At 35.7% G+C, this 20,720-nt stretch overlaps 2 protein-coding genes across 5 annotated transcripts in view; one reads left to right on the top strand and one right to left on the bottom strand.

Annotated features, from left to right (window-relative positions):
- Positions 1–5,155, bottom strand: part of MTTP (microsomal triglyceride transfer protein) — a 59,404-nt gene extending 54,249 nt beyond the window's left edge. Inside the window, exon 1 of the mRNA XM_034958944.4 lies at positions 4,965–5,155. Within this exon, the coding sequence (XP_034814835.1) occupies positions 4,965–5,106 (142 nt within the window). The 5' untranslated portion in view covers positions 5,107–5,155. The remainder of the gene's footprint in view (positions 1–4,964) is intronic.
- Positions 5,125–20,639, top strand: TRMT10A (tRNA methyltransferase 10A). Of its 4 annotated transcripts, none has more exons than XM_008955324.5 (8): positions 5,125–5,289; positions 9,856–10,052; positions 10,995–11,157; positions 11,790–11,861; positions 12,984–13,058; positions 15,256–15,405; positions 18,182–18,287; positions 19,816–20,639. In XM_008955324.5, the coding sequence occupies exons 2-8, from the start codon at positions 9,868–9,870 to the stop codon at positions 20,082–20,084; spliced, it is 1,020 nt and encodes a 339-aa protein (XP_008953572.1). In that variant the 5' UTR covers positions 5,125–5,289; positions 9,856–9,867; the 3' UTR covers positions 20,085–20,639. The 4 variants fall into 4 exon arrangements, with proteins under 4 accessions (XP_008953572.1, XP_003829981.1, XP_008953574.1 ...); XM_003829933.5 differs by having other exon boundaries at positions 5,132–5,289; positions 9,845–10,052; XM_008955326.4 differs by lacking the exon at positions 5,125–5,289 and adding an exon at positions 5,390–5,635.
- The last annotated feature ends 81 nt before the right edge of the window (positions 20,640–20,720 follow it).

Here is a 20,720-nt window from a genome sequence, read left to right as displayed (position 1 = left end):
AAAGTGCTATTTTCTTGATACCACATTACATCAGAAGTACATAATATCAACATGATTTATCTCTATTTACATTGACTTTGATCACCTGGCTCAGCAGTGTTGTCAGATTTCTCCATTGTAAAGTTAATTGTTTTTCTTCACCCTTTTTTTCATAGTGCACTCTTTGGAAGGAAATGCTATGTACATCCCACATTTATGGAGTGAGGAGTTATGTTCCTCCTCCTTGAGGGTGGAGTAGCTACGTAAATTATTTGAATTCCTCCACATGGGAAATTTGTCTTTAATTTCCCATTGATTTATTTAATCACTATATCAATAAGGACTTGTGGATATTTAATTTATACTTTGGGTTAAGGTTGAATCCTTCTTTGTTGCAACAATTGTTCTATCTTTAGCCACTGGGAGTTCCTTCAGCTGGCCCCGTGTTCCTTTGACATACCCCATAAATGTGTTTTGTTTGGGTTCTGGTTTTAGTTTTGGTTTTTAGCATCTCCTTATTATCTGGCACTGCAAGATGCTCCCAGCTCATCTTGTGCATTTTTACTCCAATCTTAGAATCAGTCATTTCTCCAAGAATCTCTGGTTTCCTTTATTGAAGAACTGTACTAGAAACCAAGATCTGGACTCTAGGTGTGCTCATTTTTACAGCATCGAGTCTCTCAATCTATGAACACATATCTCTCCATTTATTTAGATCTTCTTTGACTTCTTTCATCAGAGTTTTGCAACTTCTTCATGTAGATTCTGCTCAAATTTTTTAGATTTATACCTATTTCATTTTGGAGGGGTTGTTTCTTTTTAATTTCAAGTTCCAGTTCTGCACTGCTGCTATATAGGAAGGCAATTGACTTTTGCATGTTAACCTTATATCATGTGACCTTACTATAATTGCTTATTAGTTTAGTGAGTGTCTTTTTTTGGTATGTTTTTGGGGATTTTCTAGACAGACATTCAGTCATCTACAAATGGTTTTATTTCTTCCTTCCTTTTATTTTCTTTTTAAATCTTATTGCACTGGTTAGAACTTCCAGTACAATGGTGAATATATGTGTGTGCTTTCTATATTTCTTATTATTGTCTGAGTTCTTTTATTCATCTTCAAATATTCATTTTTGAATCATTTTCATTTTTATGTGGTTCTTTAATATTTTCTATTATTTAAAACTTGCTCTCTGTTTTGAAATATTGCATTATAGTTTTCATCCACTTTTTTTTTTTGCTTCATATTCTCTTTTCTATTATAGCAACTTTAAATGAAATTCAACCATGATCCTTTTCTGTGGTATATTTTTAGGCTAATTAAGTTATTCTGTATTTTTAAGAGGGAGGATTGGGTAGAATATCTTTTCCAGTTTCATGGCTCTAGAGGTTCCTTTTCTAATATTTCATAAAATGACACACATGTCTTCATATTTTCTGAGATCTGTCTCCTCTCTACTCTCCCACTTTTATCTGCATCTGCTTTTTTGTTGGCCCCTATTGTCTCTGTTCTGTTCAATTTGGATTCTACTTTCAGCAGTTTCTCCCTAGTGTTGGGCTATGTTCAAGAACGGAGCTCCAGTTTGTTGGTTTCGAGAATTTACAGGCCTCACATCCCTCCAGCAGCTTCAGACCCTCCTCATTCCTTCACACTTAGCTGAGCTTAGAGTCTGCTGAACAACCTGCCAGTTTTGACGCCGACCTCACATTGGTTTCCTCTGTTTTTTAGTGATTATTTGTTGGCAGTTTTGGGGCCTTCCCATTCTGAGGGTCTTCAGATGACCTGTTGTCTTCCCACTATTCCCTCCTACACAGTTGCTGATATTAAGTTGGGTTTGCTCCTTCCTGTTCATATTTTGAGGTTTTAGGGATTCCTTTTCACCTAGTTATGTTATAGCTATCTTCTGGGATTTTGTTATTGTCTATCCTAGATGCTTTACCTGTTTTTATCAGGAGATTCAGGAAGTTCACAGACTACACCGCCTGTCTAATCACCTTCCCAGAGTCTTCAATATTCATATATTACGTGGGAGGATACGAGTAATATGTATGTATAAGTATGTAAATGTACAAATACATTTTAAAGGTTTTTTTCTGTATTTTTGGAGTCAGTCGAAATGCAGGTTGAAATGATTATAGATGAGTGGTCGATTCTTCCTTGTAGCTACCTTTCAAGTCATGTTTAAAAATGGGTTTCTTTTTGGCTTTCCTAGCCTGAAATTAAAGTACTCACAAGTGTTACTCTATTTCCACATCTCCTCACTCCCAACTTGCTGAAGAGTATCCTAAGACTTAGAATTAAGCTTAAAATAATGGAATTTGTAATGATTGCCCAATGTTTTGAAATCAAACTTACGGAGGGGTTCATAATCATAGTTATTACTGTATTTTTATGTCCTAAAGTTCTAGTTCTGTCTGTAGCCTCCTTCTTATTCTACCAACTAGGGCCCAATTTAACAAACTGGTTGCCAACTGTCTGAATATAGCCCACAGACATATTTTATTTAGTCTGCTCAGTATTTTAAAACAAACAAAATAGCTGCCAACACTTTAAAACCAGATTTCATATTTATGGCTGTTCTTAAAAAAATGAGATCTGGTGCCATTAGGCCCATATTCTCTCCTGGAACTTGTACCCTGATTAAAGAGGAATTGCACTCTCAGGTTTGTGATACTTTCCTTCTAGACGCTTCTCTCATTTGCTACCTTCCAGTCCCCATAGATACTATGCATTTGTAACCCATGGAGTAGTATCTCTTTGAGTCCAACCTCTTATATTGGCTTAAACTACAAGTATGTGCTCATTCTTTTTAAAATCTGTTTCTACTCAGATGTCCTGCAGACTCCCCAGAATGCACATATTTTAAAACAAAACTATTTTTTCAAAACCTATTTTTCTTTTCTTTTCTTTTTCTTTTCTTTTTTCTGAGACGGAGTATCACTCTGTCACCCAGGCTGGAGTGCAGTGGCAGGATCTCGCCTCACCGCAAGCTCCGCCTCCCGGGTTCACGCCATTCTCCTGCCTCAGCCTCCGGAGTAGCTGGGACTACAGGCGCCTGCCACCACGCCCGGCTAAGTTTTTGTATTTTCAGCAGAGACGGGGTTTCACCGTTTTAGCCAGGATGGTCTTGATCTCCTGACCTCGTGATCCGCCCGCCTAGGCCTCCCAAAGTGCTGGGATTACAGGCGTGAGCCACCACGCCCGGCCTCAAAACCTATTTTTCTTCCAGTATTCCCTAAATGACCCGGTTAATGTTACTGCATTCCTACAGTTGTCCAAGTTAGAGAAGCCCTTAGGGTTATTATCTCCTCCTTCTTCCTCATTCTATCCACAGCTTTTCAGTCATGTGCAAAACTATGACACGCTTAGGTCTTTGCTTTCACTGTTCCCAATATCTTAAACTTCTTCACTTTTCTGACACCTGTACAACTCCTCCTTACTTTCCAAGATGAAACAAAATTATTTAATCTCCAAAACTATGTCCTCTGCCTCAAGGAGCATTTAGTTGCTTCTTTCAAAGTACAAGCATCTCAAGTACATGTTGTATGGTATTTATTTACTGCTGGCTCCCCTATTAGATTAAGGATTCCTTAAGCACAGAGAGCATGATTTCGTCATTTCTGTATCACCAATACTAAGACAAAACGCATAGAACTCGATACATGTGTCAAATAAATAAATACATAATTTTACAAATCAATGAAAATATTGTTTCACATGATTTCACCGTCTTAAACTTTCTATATGTTTCAATTTTTTGTTAAATTGACTTTTGCTGGTGCTCTTTTGGTGCTTACTTTGGATTAATAATAGAATCATTTTAAATTTTGCACCAAATGACTACAAAGTTAAATGTCTATGTCAAAAGAAAATTTATTGACTTCATTATTAGAATATGAAGTTTTTTTTTTTGCTTTAAAACTTTGTTTAAAATATCTAAGGATGCCAGGTATTAACTCTGAAAAAACTGTATAATTATTTATAAAACAGATCCCATAGGAGCAACTGAACAGCTGTGGAAAGATTTGGCACATCACTTTGCCAGCCTGAATTTAATGACCTACATATGAAGGGCTACATATCCAATTACTAATCCTCCCTCAGCTACTCTTTGCCCTCATATGGAGGCAGCTGAAAAAAGATGCCCTACTAACAGATCAGAAGTGGATCCAGACTTTTTTGCCAGTGCTCAGTTAACAAAGATCTTTTAGGTTTGAGATGAGGAAGAAACAGAAGAGGGACTCACAACAGTGTTATAGCTGACACAGTGTTTCAAGTAAAATTTAAGGGCTTATGGCAAGAGTGACTTTAGTTTTGTAACTAAAGTCAAAGAAATTTCGGCTCTTTTAGAGAATCTCAAATTCTGGATTTAATTTTCTATTCACTGAAGCCTTTAAACATGTTCAAATATCTTCAAGCATCAAGGATAATTTACTTCAAAATTATTTCTATATGAGAAGCCAGTCTTCTATTCAAGATGCAAACCTCATTCTTACCTTCAAATTCTGCAATAATCACCTATTAGAAGTAGAGGAGAAAAAAACTAAATAGAAAACGACAATCTACGGGATTGTATTTCATTTCTCTCTCAGTTGACATGATCTATATATAGCAAAAAGATTATATAAGGTCAAGTATTATAAACAATGAAATGTCATCTGGTGTTTTGCAAAACAGCATAGGAAAAATAGCTCAAGGAATGAATAAAGAGTAAAGCTATGGCTGTTTTACTTCAGCCATAAAAAAGCCTTACAGATTCTAAATTTAAATGCATTTTATTGTGAATCTGACTCACTTTTTGAATTTAATTTTCCACTTGAGTTATGTAAAATCATGTGATATGGTAATTTTCTGAATAAATTAAAAATAATATAGGCAAGAGATGTTTTTCTCTCATTTTCAACACAGAAAAATTAGGAGCCTTTCTTCGTTGTTTTGCATTTTTAACAGTGGGACTATCTTAATTCCTTCATCCAATACTCACAAGAATATATGAATGAATACACGTCTGCAGGTACACACTTAATTCTTGAACGGGAAAAAACAGACATCACTGTAACTACCTCCCACTCCCAAAACACTAACTCCAGACCCCGCCCCGCATAAACCCCTCCCCTTTCTTCCATTGCGGGTTCGAAATGGGCGCAGTTCGATGACGTAAGACGCAACCGCCGTAGCCTCCACCGTGTAACTACCGCCCCTGCCTCTGGGAATTGAAGTTTCTGTGGAAGGAAGCGTGAGCCGTAACCAGGCCAACCCAGAAAGGCTTTCTTTCTGAGATTTCACTTCCCTGTCAACTCTTCAGCTCGGTAAGTGTCCTGGCACTGGTTGGCGCTCCCCCGCACTATGGTATTCTCTGGACGCAAAGGGGCGCGTGCCACACAGCCCCCTAAGGGCTTCCGGGGGAGAGGGGAGCAGTGGTGTGGAAGTGGTTGCCTGCGGCGCTCTTGCTGAAGGAAATGACGTCGATGACAGGCGCCCCCCGCGGCCTACCCAGCTGCTCCCTGGTTCGCCAGAGACAGCTTAATCCCGTCTCTGAAATGCGTTTGCTGGCTGGGAGCCTAGAAGGGATAGTGGGCGAGGCTCCGCCCCGTGGTGGGGCGCTTTCCGTCGGCGCGTGTTTTGGGGTTGCCATCGGCCCGTAGTATGTGAAAAGTGAGTTTGCAAAGAATCAGTGGGAAATCTGTACTCTAAAGGGCCGGAAAGCGTGTTATGGCCCTGCCACTTCGTGGCTAGAGACCGTGGGCTTTACCTCTCTAAAGCTGCCTTACCTCATTTTTCCTGCAAAGGGCTGACGTCGCTGAACTCTCTGAAATGTAGAGAGCCCGAGGGGAAGTTGCTGCAGGTGCTGTGAGCTGAGGACAGTTTTATAAAGATCGAAGTGTTACTTGATTTCACTGAAATACTTTAAATTTGGGAATTTTTCTACAGATATGAAGAGGATGGCAACACATTACTTGTCACTTTCTGAAAGAATTTCCTCTGCCCCTTCCATTCCCAACCCTCTGCCCAAAAGGCTTGACAACTGAAGTGAACAAAGGGCTTTTCGCTCCTCCACGTTTAGTCCGCATGTCTTTAAAAAGGGCATTCCTGGCCGGGCGCGGTGACTCACGTCTGTAATCCTCGCACTTCGGGAGGGCAAGGCGGGTGGATCACCTGAGGTCAGGAGTTCGGGACCAACCTGACCACCATGGTGAAACCCCGTCTCTACTGAAAATACAAAATTAGCCGGGCGTGTTGGCGCATGCCTGTAATCCCAGCTACTGGGGGGGCTGAGGCAGGAGAACTACTTGAACCCAGAAGACGGAGGTTGCAATCAGCCGAGATTGCGCCATTGCACTCCAGCCTGGGCAACAAGAGCGAAACTCCGTCTCAAACAAACAAGAAAGGCCGGGCGCGATGGCTCATGCTTGTAATCCCAGCACTTTGGGAAGCCGAGGCGGGTGGATCACGAAGTCAAGAGATGGAGACCATCCAGGCCAACGTGGTGAAACCCCGTCTCTACTAAAAATAACAAAAATTAGCTGGGCGTGGTAGCGCGCACCTGTAGTCCCAGCTACTCGGGAGGCTGAGGCAGGAGAATCGCTTGAACCCGGGAGGCAGAGGTTGCAGTGAGCCGAGATTGCGCCACTGCACTCCAGCCTGGGCGACCTAGCAAGACTCCCTCTCAAAAAAAAAAAAAAAAAAAAAAAGGCATTCCTTTGCTATCGCTGTCAAGTCATTAATTCCAATCTGCATTATTCCCACATTCGTTGAGATTTTTCTGAAAAGGAGACTGTCATAAATTAACGACGATTATTTATTTTATCCCAATCCATAACTTAATGCAGTTTTAAAAAACTTTTTTTTTTCTTTTGGTGCTCATTGATGTAGGATGTGTCCTTGCCTTACAAAGTGAGATAGTTTGTAAGCCCACTTGATAACCTATGTCTGCGAATGAACCCCACAAATTTTTAAAATTTTATGCAGAAGTAAAATTTCACACACACACACACACACACACACACACACACATATATATATATATATATAATTTTTTTTTTTTTTTTTGGAGAGGGAGTCTTACTCTGTTGCCCTAGTTGGAGTGCAGTGCTGCGATCATGGCACACTGCAACCTCTGCCTCCCGGCTTCAAGCGATTCTTCTGCCTCAGCCTCCCGAGTAGCTGGAATTACAGGCGTCCACTACCACGCCTGGCTAATTTTTGTATTTTTAGTAGAGACGAGGTATCGCCATGTTGGTCTTGAACTCCTGACCTCAGGTGATCCGCCCACCTCAGCCTCCCAAAGTGTTGGGATTACAGGCATGAGCCACTGCGCCCGACCTCACACAAATATTTTTATAGTTACTGTAAAATACGTTCTTGAACATTTGTTGAACTTGGTTGAATGAATGAAAATGTACTGTGAGCATCACTGCATGTGAGAAAGGAATGAAAAACTCTGCCATGGAATTTTATAAATTATTGCCCAAACTAAAACAATTAGAAAGCAAGTATACCTAATAAAATGCTGTTTTGCTTAACAGGTAATCTGAACACGCTAGTACATAGTGCAGTGTAGATATACATTATACTTATTGTATAGTGTAGACAGTGCGAGTTGGTAGATATCTTTGTAAAGTATACTATACGGAATAATTTATAAGATATCAGGTTAGCATCATTTTTGTTGCATTCCATTTGTCTCAGTGCACCTGGCTTATTTAAAGCCTAAAAACTTCACTTAGTACAGTCGTTTTCTTAGTTAGGAATAGTTTTTAAAAAGATGATGATGATGATGATGAAGATGTTGACCATCTCATGACCTTTCCTTGTGTTTGAGAGATTGAAACATTAATGTACTATGACAGGTCATATTAAATTTAACTTAAGACTTCTTAGATAGGAAAGGCAAATGCTCCCCCTGGTGTACATGACCTGTAAAACATTACATTGCTCTTTAAAAAGTCTTCACGTAGGCCAGGCCTGGTGATTCACGCCTGTAATCCCAGCACTTCAGGAGGCCGAGGCAGGCGGATCATGAGGTCAGGAGTTCGAGACCAGCCTGACCAACGTGGTGAAACCCCTTCTCTACTAAAAATACAAAAATTAGCCAGGCGTGGTGGCGCGCGCTTGTAATCCCAGTTACTCAGAAGGTTGAGGCAGTAGAATCGCCTGAACCTGGGAGGCGGAGGTTGCAGTGGGTGGAGGTTGCAGTGAACGGAGATCGCGCCACTGCACTCCAGCCTGGGTGACAGAGTGAGACTCTGTCTCCAAAAAAAAAAAAAAAAAAAAAAAATCTTCACATAGAGCTAATCAACACATGCCGTTTTTGAATAAAATAGAGAACTAACTGAAAATGATGCCACTGATAAACAGAAATGTACTCTCTTGGAATATTATTATTTCATGAAGAGAGCAATTTGTTTCCTGTGAATTTTAATTGTGCTTTTAAGTTTCCTCCACTCGGTGTCGTTTTGGATACCTGCATAGCTGAATTTTATTTAATGTATTGTGTATTGAAAGAAAGGAAAATAAAAGTGATCCAGGGGATCAAAATACATATTTTTAAATTTTTTTCCATCTAGCCTTTTTAGGCTTATTCAGTTTCCCCACCTCCAGTTTCTTAAATTGAATGCTTACCTTACTTTCTAGCTTTTTTTAAAAAAATTAATGAATGCATTCAAGGCTATATGTTTATCTCTAATTACCTTTTTTTCCTGTATCTCTCTTATTCTGTTATCCAAGTCTTTACTGCTCCTCCATATTATTTTTCTGTTCTATTTGTGTCTGCATCCTGAGTCAGATTGTCTTCTAAGTCATCAGTTACTTCTTGGGACTCCAGATAATCTGGAGTTTGTCTCTTCTATTGAACTTATGTCTTCATTTCCTAGTTTTCACAGATTCTTTTTCACTGATTCTGTTCTTTTTCACTGATTCTTGTTTTACTTTTTAGTAAAGCCTGCTTTTATATCACAACTTTCTGTTTTGTTCTTATACTTCTTATTCCCTTATGACCTCTCTGAAATATTTCAGCCAAATTTATTTTAAAGTCATTTTGATTGCCCTATTTTTAATTTGTATCAAGTGAATTTATTTCTTGGTTATTGATTTCAGTTTTAAAAATCAGTTCTGTCTTTTTGTAGTTTCCCTCATTCTACAGCATTAAAAAAGACTGTAGAAAAGATGCTTTTCATCTCTTTTTAAAATTTTTTGTTTTATTAAAAACAATATATTTTCATTATATAACTTTAGAAAATGCAGAAAACTGTGGGTAAGAATTAAACGTGTGTGTGTATACCTTTTTTAAAAAGTTGGTCGTAATGTATATATTGTTTTCTTTGATTTTGTTTAATGTATAACCGTTTCCCCTTATCATTAAATATTTTTGGATATATAAGTTTTTCTGGCTGCTTAATATTCCTTGCCCATGTTATAGATTAACCGTAATTGTTTAGTTTCCTTTCACTGACATTCAGGAGGTTTCTAACTTTTCACTGTTAAAAATAACACTGCATTGCATATACTCTTGTGCACATTTTTGTGTGCATTTCTGATTTATTTACAGAAATTTAAGGAAATACTGAGTCAAAGGGTGTCTAAATAGAGATTTTGAAGCTCTTAAAACATATATATGTGTTGCCTTCTGGAAAAATTGTACCATGACCACCAGTAGTGTATGAAACACCCCATTTCTTTAGACCTTTACTAGCATTGCTGAATATTTAATTGATATTAAATGGTATTTAAATGATATTTACAATTAAATGACATTTATTTGTCTAAAGTTTTATTTCTATTATTTTATGGTTTAACTTTAATCATATTGATTATTTGAGTTTTTTAACTTTTTTGTGCTTGTAAATTATCTATTCATGTCAAAAGTTGTTTTTCAGAGGCACCAAATAATGTCATCTGAAATGTTGCCAGCATTTATTGAAACTTCTAATGTTGACAAAAAGCAAGGCATAAATGAAGATCAAGAGGAGAGCCAGAAGCCAAGATTAGGTGAAGGATGTGAACCAATATCTAAACGACAAATGAAAAAACTAATAAAACAGAAACAATGGGAAGAGCAACGGGAACTCCGCAAGTATGTGTTTCAAAATGTATATGCTCTCTTCCTATTTAGAGATATGGAATGTTAGACCTTGCATAGCCCTTTGGCATATTAAATGTAATTGTGTTGCTTAAAATTCAATTACTAATTTTAGACAAAAGCGTAAAGAAAAACGCAAGAGAAGAAAATTGAAGCTAACAACGTATATTGTTAGCTAACACTGTCAACTGGCTGTTAAAACTATTCTTTAAAATTGTTTGGGTTTCTTTTAGCACTGTTGATGATCTTGCACTCAACACTTTTTCTAATGCAGAACCTTATTATGAGTAGCAGCACAATTTTTGAAACAACTGACTTAGATAAGGGATGTAATTAGTGTCCGTGTGCTAGTTATGGAATAAAAACAGCCAACTCAGAAAGATCAAGTTTTGGCCTAACATTGATTTTGCCACAAGAACTGTTGCAGGTTTTGGTGAAAGCAGTTTGGCTAAATTTGTCGTTGTAATAAATGCCAAAATTTATGGAGAGAAAATAAACTGTAGTTGGTGTAAATTAGAGAAAAAGTATGTAATTTTTTTAATGAACAATTTTATTTTGCTTTTTTCTATACCTTATAAATGTGGCTTAAAAATCATATAGGTAAATTATGAAAATAAAATTCGTCATAACTCAAACTCAGTATTTATAAGGTTAGGGATAGTATGATACCAATAACAAATGAAACTATTCAGATAGTATAGTTAGGATTTAGATAGAAAGCTTTAGATCATTTTTGGAAGCTCATTTCCTTCCTATCTGAAGCTTTTAGATGGGTTGTATAAAACTGCTAATACTTGCCCATTTTTGAATGGTCACAGAAGTGACAATTTCATATGATTTAACCTGATGATTTTTAAAAGGAATTGTTTATTTAGAAGAGTCTTGTAAATAACTGAATACACAATAACAAAATGTTATTTCAATTACTAATTTTAGACAAAAGCGAAAAGAAAAACGCAAGAGGAAAAAATTAGAGCGACAGTGTCAAATGGAATCAAACTCAGATGGACATGACAGAAAACGTGTTCGAAGAGATGTTGTTCATAGCACCCTTCGCCTTATTATTGACTGTAGTTTTGATCACTTGATGGTATTAAAGGTATCATGAATCATTGTCAGAAAAATCTTGTATGTGAATTAGGTCGAATCATTTTTGTTTTAATATGCAATATCCCTTTTATGTAAATTTGTGTATTGAAATGAATCTTCAGTTTTTCAAACTTTCCCCTAAGTTAAATTAGCTAGCAAATTGCATTGATATAATAAATATGTATATTTATATATGTGTGTATGTGTGTGTGTCAGTATGTGTGCAGACAGGAAAGAGAGACAAACACACACTTCGTAGTCTAGATGACAGAACTAAATTAACTACTTATTAATCATAAAGATCTGTGGGGTTTTACCAGTGTTGTTGGTAAAACATGAAAATAGTAATAGTATGGCTCTAAAAGTCTTGTTGTTGTCTCTTAAGAGAGTAGCCGTTTTCATGAACTAGCATTTTAAATAAATACAAAATATGAAATAATGGGTCACTTACAGAGCATTAACTTACAGTAATTTTGCTAGTATGTAAGGAAATCAAATAACATTTATCAGAATGCATTTGTATTTAAGAAGAAAAGTTGTATGTATATAGTCATCCCTTCTGCTTATTCCATTCCTTTAAGATCATAGAATGGCCATAGACAATTTTAATAACTTTGCTTTAAAAATTGAACTCTGTGATAGGACATTAAGAAACTTCATAAGCAGATTCAACGATGTTACGCAGAAAACCGACGGGCACTGCATCCTGTGCAGGTATGTGTGAAGATTTTAAAGCAGACTCTAGTTTTCTTTGATATCTTTTGTGGCAAAAGACATAGATAATTCCTATAGTCTTTGCAGTAGTCTTACAGGTAATCTTGTTTAATGCCTATGTGAAAAAAAATTTTTTGACAGAAATAAAGGAAAATATTTTAAACATCTTTTTATATGTTATCTTAGACACACTCTTTCCAGTAATCATCAGTCTTATACAAATTGGCCTTTTCATTGCCTGTAGTTGTTATCTTCATTGTGGGACATACATATATTTTTATACCAGTTTTTCAGTTTACAATTACTTCCAATGTGGGAGAGAGATTGGACAGAGAGGCAGAAGCTGTGGCTGCCACCGCTTGACATATGTCGTGGTATCTGTTGTATAGGTTTTGTCTACTTAAAGGTTTTTAGTTTTCTTTTGGGTCACTGAGAGTTTTGACAGGTCTTTTTTAAGCTGAGGTGAGGGAGTGATTTGGGAGACTATTTGGCTACTGTTAAGAATAACATCTTTCTGTTGGAATTCTAGGTGACCTAAAAATTAATACTGGCTCACTGATGTTAAGAACCAGGAACTATTAATATATTTTGGTTAGATATTTTGTTTTTACCAAGTGATAGTAATTTTATATTTTTGTTTTTTGTACTTTTTGTTTTATAGTCTCATATCACACTTCTCTGATAGTCCTTTTATCCCCATTTTTATCTGTATTAGACCCCTTCTCACCCTTGTTTCAAACTTAAATAGGTGTCAGGGTTTAGAATCAAAGAAAAATTATGAAGACTTTGTATTGTTTTAAAAAAAAGGAGTGGGAACTTGACATGGAAGCAGGGAGTTTGTAGACAAGTGATGATTAAGGTACAGGCATGTTATAACTACTTGGGATGAAAATGTAAATGGGATACTGCAGCTACTGGGTTATGAAACATGCACACAAAACGTACTATTTCTACCACAGTTTATTGTTTGCTCAAAGCATGTCACAAATTTTTTTTCTAGATAAATGAGAATAAATATATTTTGTGTTTCATTGATCGTCAGATAAGTAGATGAGAGAAATAAAATATTAGACTTAAATGGTCATTTGTTCTCTTTTTCTATACTTACAAATCTTTTATCAGTTTTACTTGACAAGCCACGGAGGCCAGCTGAAAAAGAACATGGATGAAAATGACAAAGGATGGGTCAACTGGAAGGTAATTAAAACAGATAAACTCTCACATAATTCCAAGTATTTTTATGTTTCTAAAGGTCTACATTTTGTACCTAAATTCTATATAATGCTACTTAATACAACAATCTCCAGATGCAATCTCTGAACCTAAGTCTAAGATTACAAATCAGAGATGCTGAAGAAGGGAGTGAGACATCTGGTAGCTTGTATTTGTTCTCATTAAATCTTCCCTATTTTATGGTCAACTTTTAAAACGTATTTTTAAAAAGAAATAATTTTAAGGGCCTTTATATCATTTCTCCCTAACATACTAGCTATACATTATATGTTACCTATAAAAATGAAGTCACTCTAAATTTTGGAAGTGTGCCTGCATTCTGTTTCTTCTTACTCTGTGCTGGCCACTAACCGCATGTGGCTATTGAACTTGAAATGTGACAGTCTGAATTGTGAATTGAGATGTGCTATGAATGTGAAATACATACTGGATTTCAAAGACTCAGTACCACAAAAGAGAAAGAATGTGAATATCTCCTAGGTAATTTTTAAAATATTTATTATATGTTCAAATGATAAACTTTTAGGTATACTGTATTAATAAAATAAATTGTTAAAATTAATTTCACCTATTTTCACTTTTTAAAATTTGGATACTAGAATATTTAAAATTGCCTATGTGGCCTCACAGTTTTTTCTATTGGACCAAATTGTTCTCAGTCATTGGTAAAGGTGACTAAATAGATTGGCCTTGGTACCAGTCCCTGAGGAACTTGATCCTATTTAGGGAAGTACTGGGTTATCCCTATACCTTTTTTCTTTCTCAAAGTCAGTTCTCTCAGTGACACACTTTCCCTTTCACACTCACTAATTCCATAACAAAGGCATTTATTTTATTAATAGCCTATGGTATGAAACATTTTCAAAGGCTTTTAAGTTTTTAAGTACAGTATATTTACCAAATCCTGTATTTGTGCCCATTTTTCCAAGAACTAGTGTAATAAATTAAAAGAGGCATGTTTTCAGTTATTTTGCGACTTGTTAAATTTATCATTTATACCATCACCTTTCCAGAGAGACTTGAGATTCATTGGTCTCTAATTAATCAGGTTCCTCTTGGGGCCTTAAATTTGTAATATAACATTTTCCAGAAAACTGGCTATTTATTAATTATACATTTTAGGAGAGAGTTCTTTTGCCTCATTCTTGGTTTCATTAAAAATTATGGATAAATGTCATCTGAGCCTGGTGATACATCTTTTATGCAATCAGTGTGGCTTACAATTCATGACTGCCAGCTATTGTTCAATTTTGTACCTGTGACCTGACAATTTTGGTGAAGAAGTTTTCAAATGTGTGTCTCTTTGTAGAAACAGATACATGGAATTAATTAAATCTATAAGCTATTTTCTTTTCTTTTTTTTTTTTTTTTTTGAGACGTAGTCGCTTGCACTGTCACCCAGCCTGGAGTGCAATGGCGCAATCTCGGCTCACTGCAACCTCTGCCTCCGGGATTCAAACAATTCTCCAGCCTCAGCCTCCCGAGTAGCTGGGATTACAGGAGCCCGCCACCACACCCAGCTAATTTTTGTATTTTTAGTAGAGACAGGGTTTCACCATGTTGGCCAGGCTGGTCTCGAACTCCTGACCTTGTGATCCACCTGCCTCAGCCTTCCAAAGTGCTGGGATTACAGGCATGAGCCACCGCACGTGACCAGCTATTTCCCTTTCATGATTCATGTAGATGGAGAGGAAGTAATTGGAGAAGGCATTCTTTGGTCATAGAACAATGTGAGCAAATATGTGGCAGTAAAAATGCATTTGTTTTGTTGGAACAGAAATAAAGTTGGAAAAGTAGATTACTGCCATATTCAGGAAAGAGTTTTTAAATTAAGGATTTCAGATTTTATCCCACAGAAAAAGATAAAACATTGAAAGTAGTGTTTTTAGAAAATGAGCCTGCTATCAGTGTGTGGAAGTAGGTTGGAGGGGTCTGAGGCCAACAAGGAGGAAATAAAATTAAGAGGCTATTTAAATGATCAAAGTGTGAGATATAAGAAATCGATGTAGTAAATTCAAAATAATGCATTGTAATTATATTATTTCAAACTTTGTTTCATATATTTTTGAATGGATTTGTTTTGGGAAAAGAGAATAATCATTTTTAGCCAACTTTCATAAGGTCTTATTAATTAGTAACCTCTTTCCCTGTTGTCTTAAAGGATATCCATATCAAACCAGAGCACTATAGTGAACTCATAAAGAAAGAAGACCTGATTTACCTTACGTCAGATTCACCTAATATACTGAAGGAATTAGATGAATCAAAGGCCTATGTGATTGGAGGATTAGTAGATCACAACCATCACAAGGTACTATTAAATTTTTATTTTTGCTTTTGCTTGTTCTTAAAATTGATATATCACCATTTCCTGAAAGTAACAATAATACTAATGATAGCTCATCTTTATTGAGTGCCTACTATATGTCAGTCACCTTCTGAGCTAAGCAAAGTATTTCACATAAGTTAGCTTGCTTAATCTTCACTCAACCCAGTGAGATTAGGGCTATTATTATTTACGTTCCACAAGTAAGGAATTCATGGCACAGAGAAATTAAGTCTAAAATCAACAGTAGTAGGTGACAAAGCAGCTATTTGAAACCAGGCTGATTGTTCTGGAGTCCACATGCTTAAATGCTATACTGATAGAAGATTCTGCTGCTAATCAATTGCTAAGCCATTGGAACTTAAACTAGTTTTTAAATATGTTATTTTCATGGGGTGTTTTTTCTATTATCTTTCATTTGTACTTTTCTCTCTTCCCATCCATACCTTTATTTGGATGAAAAATTACAGAAATGCACTTTCTGAAAGAAAATGTCATTTTGTACTTCGCCAGCTACATTGCAGCATGCAAAATTCTTCGTATCTGCTTGTCCAGTATGTTAGGTCTGTGGCTATTGAGCACTTGAAATGTGTACAGTATGACTGAAGAACTGAATTTTTAAAATTGTAATCAATTTAAATTTAAGTAGTCACACATGGCTACCAATTGGACAGTTGCAGCTCTATTGCATCATAGGGAATTTTATCAGAATGATCTTTTAGCCTTTTTGTTTTTTTCTTAGTGGAAAAATTCTGTTTTGTTATTTATATAGAACCACATTTTTTCTCATGTTTATGTTTCTCTGAACTAAAACAATTTTGTTTTCAAAAGCACCTGCTTCAATCTATTATTATTTGCTGCCCCCCCCACCAAGTATGCAAACCATCAGTTGACAAATTGAGCTTTTCTTTCTCCTGTACTCTGTTTTTCGACCATTTCAGTTCTGGTTGGACATAGGTTTCAAGGATTTTAATTTTGAGAAGAGATGAAATTCATATTCTGCATTTTTTTAATTGACAGGGAAAAATAAAACTTGTCAGTTATTTAAAATTTCTCAAGTTTTCATTTAATTTGTCTTTGTCATTTGTGCAAAGTAGTGTTACTAATTGAAATTTAATTTTTTTTTACACTTACGGGAAGAATGATGGTGCTTCCATAGGAATTCAGTTTAAGTTCAGTCGTATGTTGCTTAATGATGGGGATGTGTTCTAAGAATTACATCATTTAGCGATATCAATATTATAGAGTGTACTTACAGAAACCTAGATGGTATAGCCTACTACACATAGGCTGTATGGCATAGCCTATTGCTCCTAGGCTACAAACCTATACAGAGTGTTACTGTACTGAATAGTGTAGACAATTGTAACATAAAGGTCTTTGTGTTTCTAAACATATTTAAACATAGATGATATAAAAGATTTTTAAAATACAGGTATATGCGGTATACATGTATAGGGCACTTACCATGAGTGGTGCTTGCACAACTGCAAGTTGCTCTAGGTGAGTCAGTAAGTGAGTGGCAAATAAATGTGAAGACCTGGATATTACTGTACACTGCTGTAGACTTTATAAATACTGTACACTTATGCTATACTAAATTTATTTAAAATTTTTTCTTCAATAATGAATTAACCTTAGCTTACTGTAACTTTTTTACTTTATAAATTTAATTTTTTAAACTGTTGGACTCTTTTGTAATAACATTTAGCTTAAAACGTAAACACATTATACAGCTGTACAAAAATATTTTCTTCATATATCCTTATTCCATAGGCTTCTTTCTATTCTTAATTTTTTAACTTTTTAAAATTAAAAAAAATTTTTTCCTCTTTTTTTTTCCAACTTTTTAAACTTTTTTGTTAAAAACTAAGACACAAACACACACATTAGCCTAGGCCTACATAGAGTCAGGATCATCTAAATCACTGTCTTCTACCTCTACATCTTAGTCCACTGAAAGGTCTTTAGGGGTAATGTCATGCATGGAGCTGTCATCTCCTGTGATAACAGTGCCTTCTTCTGGAATATCTCCTGAAGGACCTGCCTGAGGCTGTTTTATATGTAATTATTATTTTTTTTTTTAGGAGTAGGAGGAGTACACTCTAACGATAAAAAGTATAGTAAATACCTAACAGGTAACATTTATTATCATTATCAGGTGTTATGTACTGTACATAATTGTATGTGCTGTACTTTTATGTGATGAGCAGAAGGTTTGTTTCTGCCAGCATCACCACAAACACATGAGTAATGCGTTGCAGTATGATGTTCCAACAGCTCCAAAGTCACTAGGTGACAGGAATGTTTTAGCTCCATTATAATCTTATGGGATTACCACTGTATATGAAATCTGTCATTGCCTGAAACTTTGTTATGCAGTGCAGGACTGTATTTTAAGCTGAGATAAAGGCAGGGTAGAATGGGGAAAAGATATTTGAGTTAGGAGATATGTGAGCCAGATTTTTCTCGTGATTCTGCCACTGAGGAGCTTTGTAACTCGGCAGGAAACATAATGTCTTTGGTTTCCTCATTTGTAACTTGAGGAGCTTAAAACAAATGCTCTGCACATTGACTATACTTATTGTCAAGAGAATGTTTCCAAATGAGCAGTAAAACACACACATACCCCCCATTCAGATAATATTCTCTGAACTATAAATTCTCTGAACTATAAATCTTATCTAAAAATTATTTATACTATTACAGAAACTTTAAATAATTTAATGTTCTTGTCGAAGTCATAGTGTCTTTGTTTTAGGGACTCACATATAAACAAGCGTCAGATTATGGAATCAATCATGCACAGCTCCCACTTGGAAATTTTGTGAAGATGAATAGTCGAAAAGTTTTGGCAGTTAATCATGGTAAGCTGTAAGGGATAAACTGAAAATATACCTGAGCGAACATTGTGAGAAAGAATATTACATTTAGTATTTGAACAAGTAGAAAGTATTACACCTTCCTGGAGACAAAATTGTAAAAAGTAATAATTTATAATTTGTTTAACAGAAATAATGTGTATTAGAAAATTTTGAAAATGTACGAAAGTATTAAAAAATTAGCTGTGTCTTACTACACAGAAATACTTGGTGTTAACTTTTTGGTGTTGACCTCTAGTTCTTTTCCTATGTATATATATTATTATTTATTACATAATTGGATTTTCACTATATTACATACAATGTTGTGAATCTGGGATATTTTCTCTCCTTTATTACTTTATTTTTTCATGTCATTGAATGATTGTTAATGGTGGCCAGGCACAGTGGCTTACACCTGTAATCCTAATCCTAGCACTTTGAGAGACCGAGGCAGACAGATTGCTTAAGCCCAGGAGTTAGAACACAGCCTGGGCTACGTGGTGAAACTTCATCTCTACAAAAAATACAAAAATTAGCTGGGCATGATGGTGGGTGCTTGTAGTCCTAGCTATTCAGGAGGGTGAGATGGGAGGATCACCTGAGCTCAGGAGGTGGAGGCTGCCGTGAGCCATGTTTGTGCCACTGCACTCCAGCTTGGGTGGCAGAGTGAGACCTTGTCTCAAATAAATAAATTTTAAAAATGGTTGTTAATGGCTATGTAGTCCATCATTTGAATATACAATTATTTAACCATTCTACTATGGTTGAATTGTGTTTTTTTCTTTTTGCTGTTGCAAATAACATTGAAATAGACATCCTTGTACCGGTCTTTGCCTGGACTTTGCTTTAAAAAAATTTTTAAGCCGAGTTTTTAGTCAATACACAACTACTTATTAAACTTTTTATGTGCTACTTTCTATATAGCAGGTTCTAGGGAGTTATAAAAATGAAATTATCGATTCAACAAATGAATTGCCTCTAAAACCTTTGATATATAGTAGAAATTACTTTTTCCACAAAGTAATTCAGGTTAGCCCTTCAGCAGTATGCTGATGTGAGAGTACCCTGGAGACAATATTGATACTCTTGACTACAACCAATGTGAAAAGAAAAACAAAAGAAAAAAAAGCAGGCAAGGAGATCCTAGTGTGAGTGGCTCTTTACAGGAAACATGAAGAAAGTTAAGTGAATGCTAACTAGGTTGTTAGCATGTAAAGGATAAAGATGTGAAGGGGCTAAAAAAGAGTAGGAGAGAAACTGAAAAGGTCTTTATTGATTATAATTGACATGGGATACTGGTAAATTTCTGAGTGCTTAAGAACTGAACTGAGAAAAAGCTAGATAGGAGGTAATAGACTTAAGTACCTTGGGGCAAATTGGGCTTGACAGACAATAGAAAGAAGAGATAAGAACAAAGTAGTTATTAGGACAAACTAGCACTCTTAACACAAAGGCAATGTATTTTAAAAGACATTGTGCAGCATTGTGATGAACTTGGCTAAGAAATGTACGGAGTTTGTCTTTATTGCAGTGTTTGAAATTATTCTGGAATACCTGGAAACAAGAGACTGGCAAGAAGCATTTTTTACTATCTTGCCCCAACGGAAAGGAGCTGTTCCCACAGACAAAGCCTGTGAAAGTGCTTCTCATGACAATCAGTCTGTCAGGATGGAGGAAGGTGGATCGGACAGTGATTCCAGTGAGGAGGAATATAGCAGAAATGAACTAGATTCACCACATGAAGAAAAGCAGGATAAGGAAAATCACACTGAATCTACAGTGAACTCTCTGCCACACTAATGTTACCTGGTTTCCTTTTAGTTTAAGGAAAAATTAGGAGAAAGTGAGGTGCTATATAGAATATTGAAATTGGAAGAACATTTTATTTTCTCTTATTTCTGTTGTGATTTTTAAAAACTTTTTTTTGGACCTAAATAATAATAATAAAAAAAAGCCCTTTAAACTTTGTAAGGAAATATTTTTTGATTTTGCGTAAGAAGATTTAAATGTGTATGTGATTTTTTTGTTTTTGTTTTTAAAGCCTCAGTAGTTTCTAGATAATTTTACTGTATTAGTATATTTTCATTTTCTTTCATTTTATATTCTTTAGAATGTGCCTTCTGACCTTTCAGTTTTTTAATTTTATAGTCACATCAACATCTTTATGATCTATTGCCTATATATCTGTGAGGGCACATATTCATAAATATACTGTCAATCTATCAGAATTTGTGTATGGTAGGTTACCCTCTATTTGCAGCTTTTATGTTTAAATTAGTTACTTGAAAGAATGTAGTAATTTTAGGAGGAAGTATCAGTTTGATAGACTTAATAAATCATTTCTTTTGGACTATGGAGCGCATATCTGTTCCTTCTTTATGATGCCTTTTTATGGTTCTGAAGTAATTACTGAAGAGTTGAGAATCTCTTTAATGC

The sequence above is a fragment of the Pan paniscus genome, chromosome 3, assembly GCF_029289425.2.
Source record: "Pan paniscus chromosome 3, NHGRI_mPanPan1-v2.0_pri, whole genome shotgun sequence".
NCBI classification, from domain to species: Eukaryota; Metazoa; Chordata; class Mammalia; order Primates; family Hominidae; genus Pan; species Pan paniscus.
The sequence above is the reverse complement of the archived record's forward strand: the minus strand, read 5'-3'. Positions and strand labels throughout refer to the sequence as shown.

Bases quoted from the DNA above. Each gene is read 5' to 3' on its own strand.
- TRMT10A (XM_008955324.5), top strand. From the start codon at position 9,868: ATGTCATCTGAAATGTTGCCAGCATTTATTGAAACTTCTAATGTTGAC. The intron at 10,053-10,994 runs GTATGTGTTTCA...TACTAATTTTAG, and splicing joins GAGCAACGGGAACTCCGCAA to ACAAAAGCGAAAAGAAAAAC. The intron at 11,862-12,983 runs GTATGTGTGAAG...ATCTTTTATCAG, and splicing joins GGGCACTGCATCCTGTGCAG to TTTTACTTGACAAGCCACGG.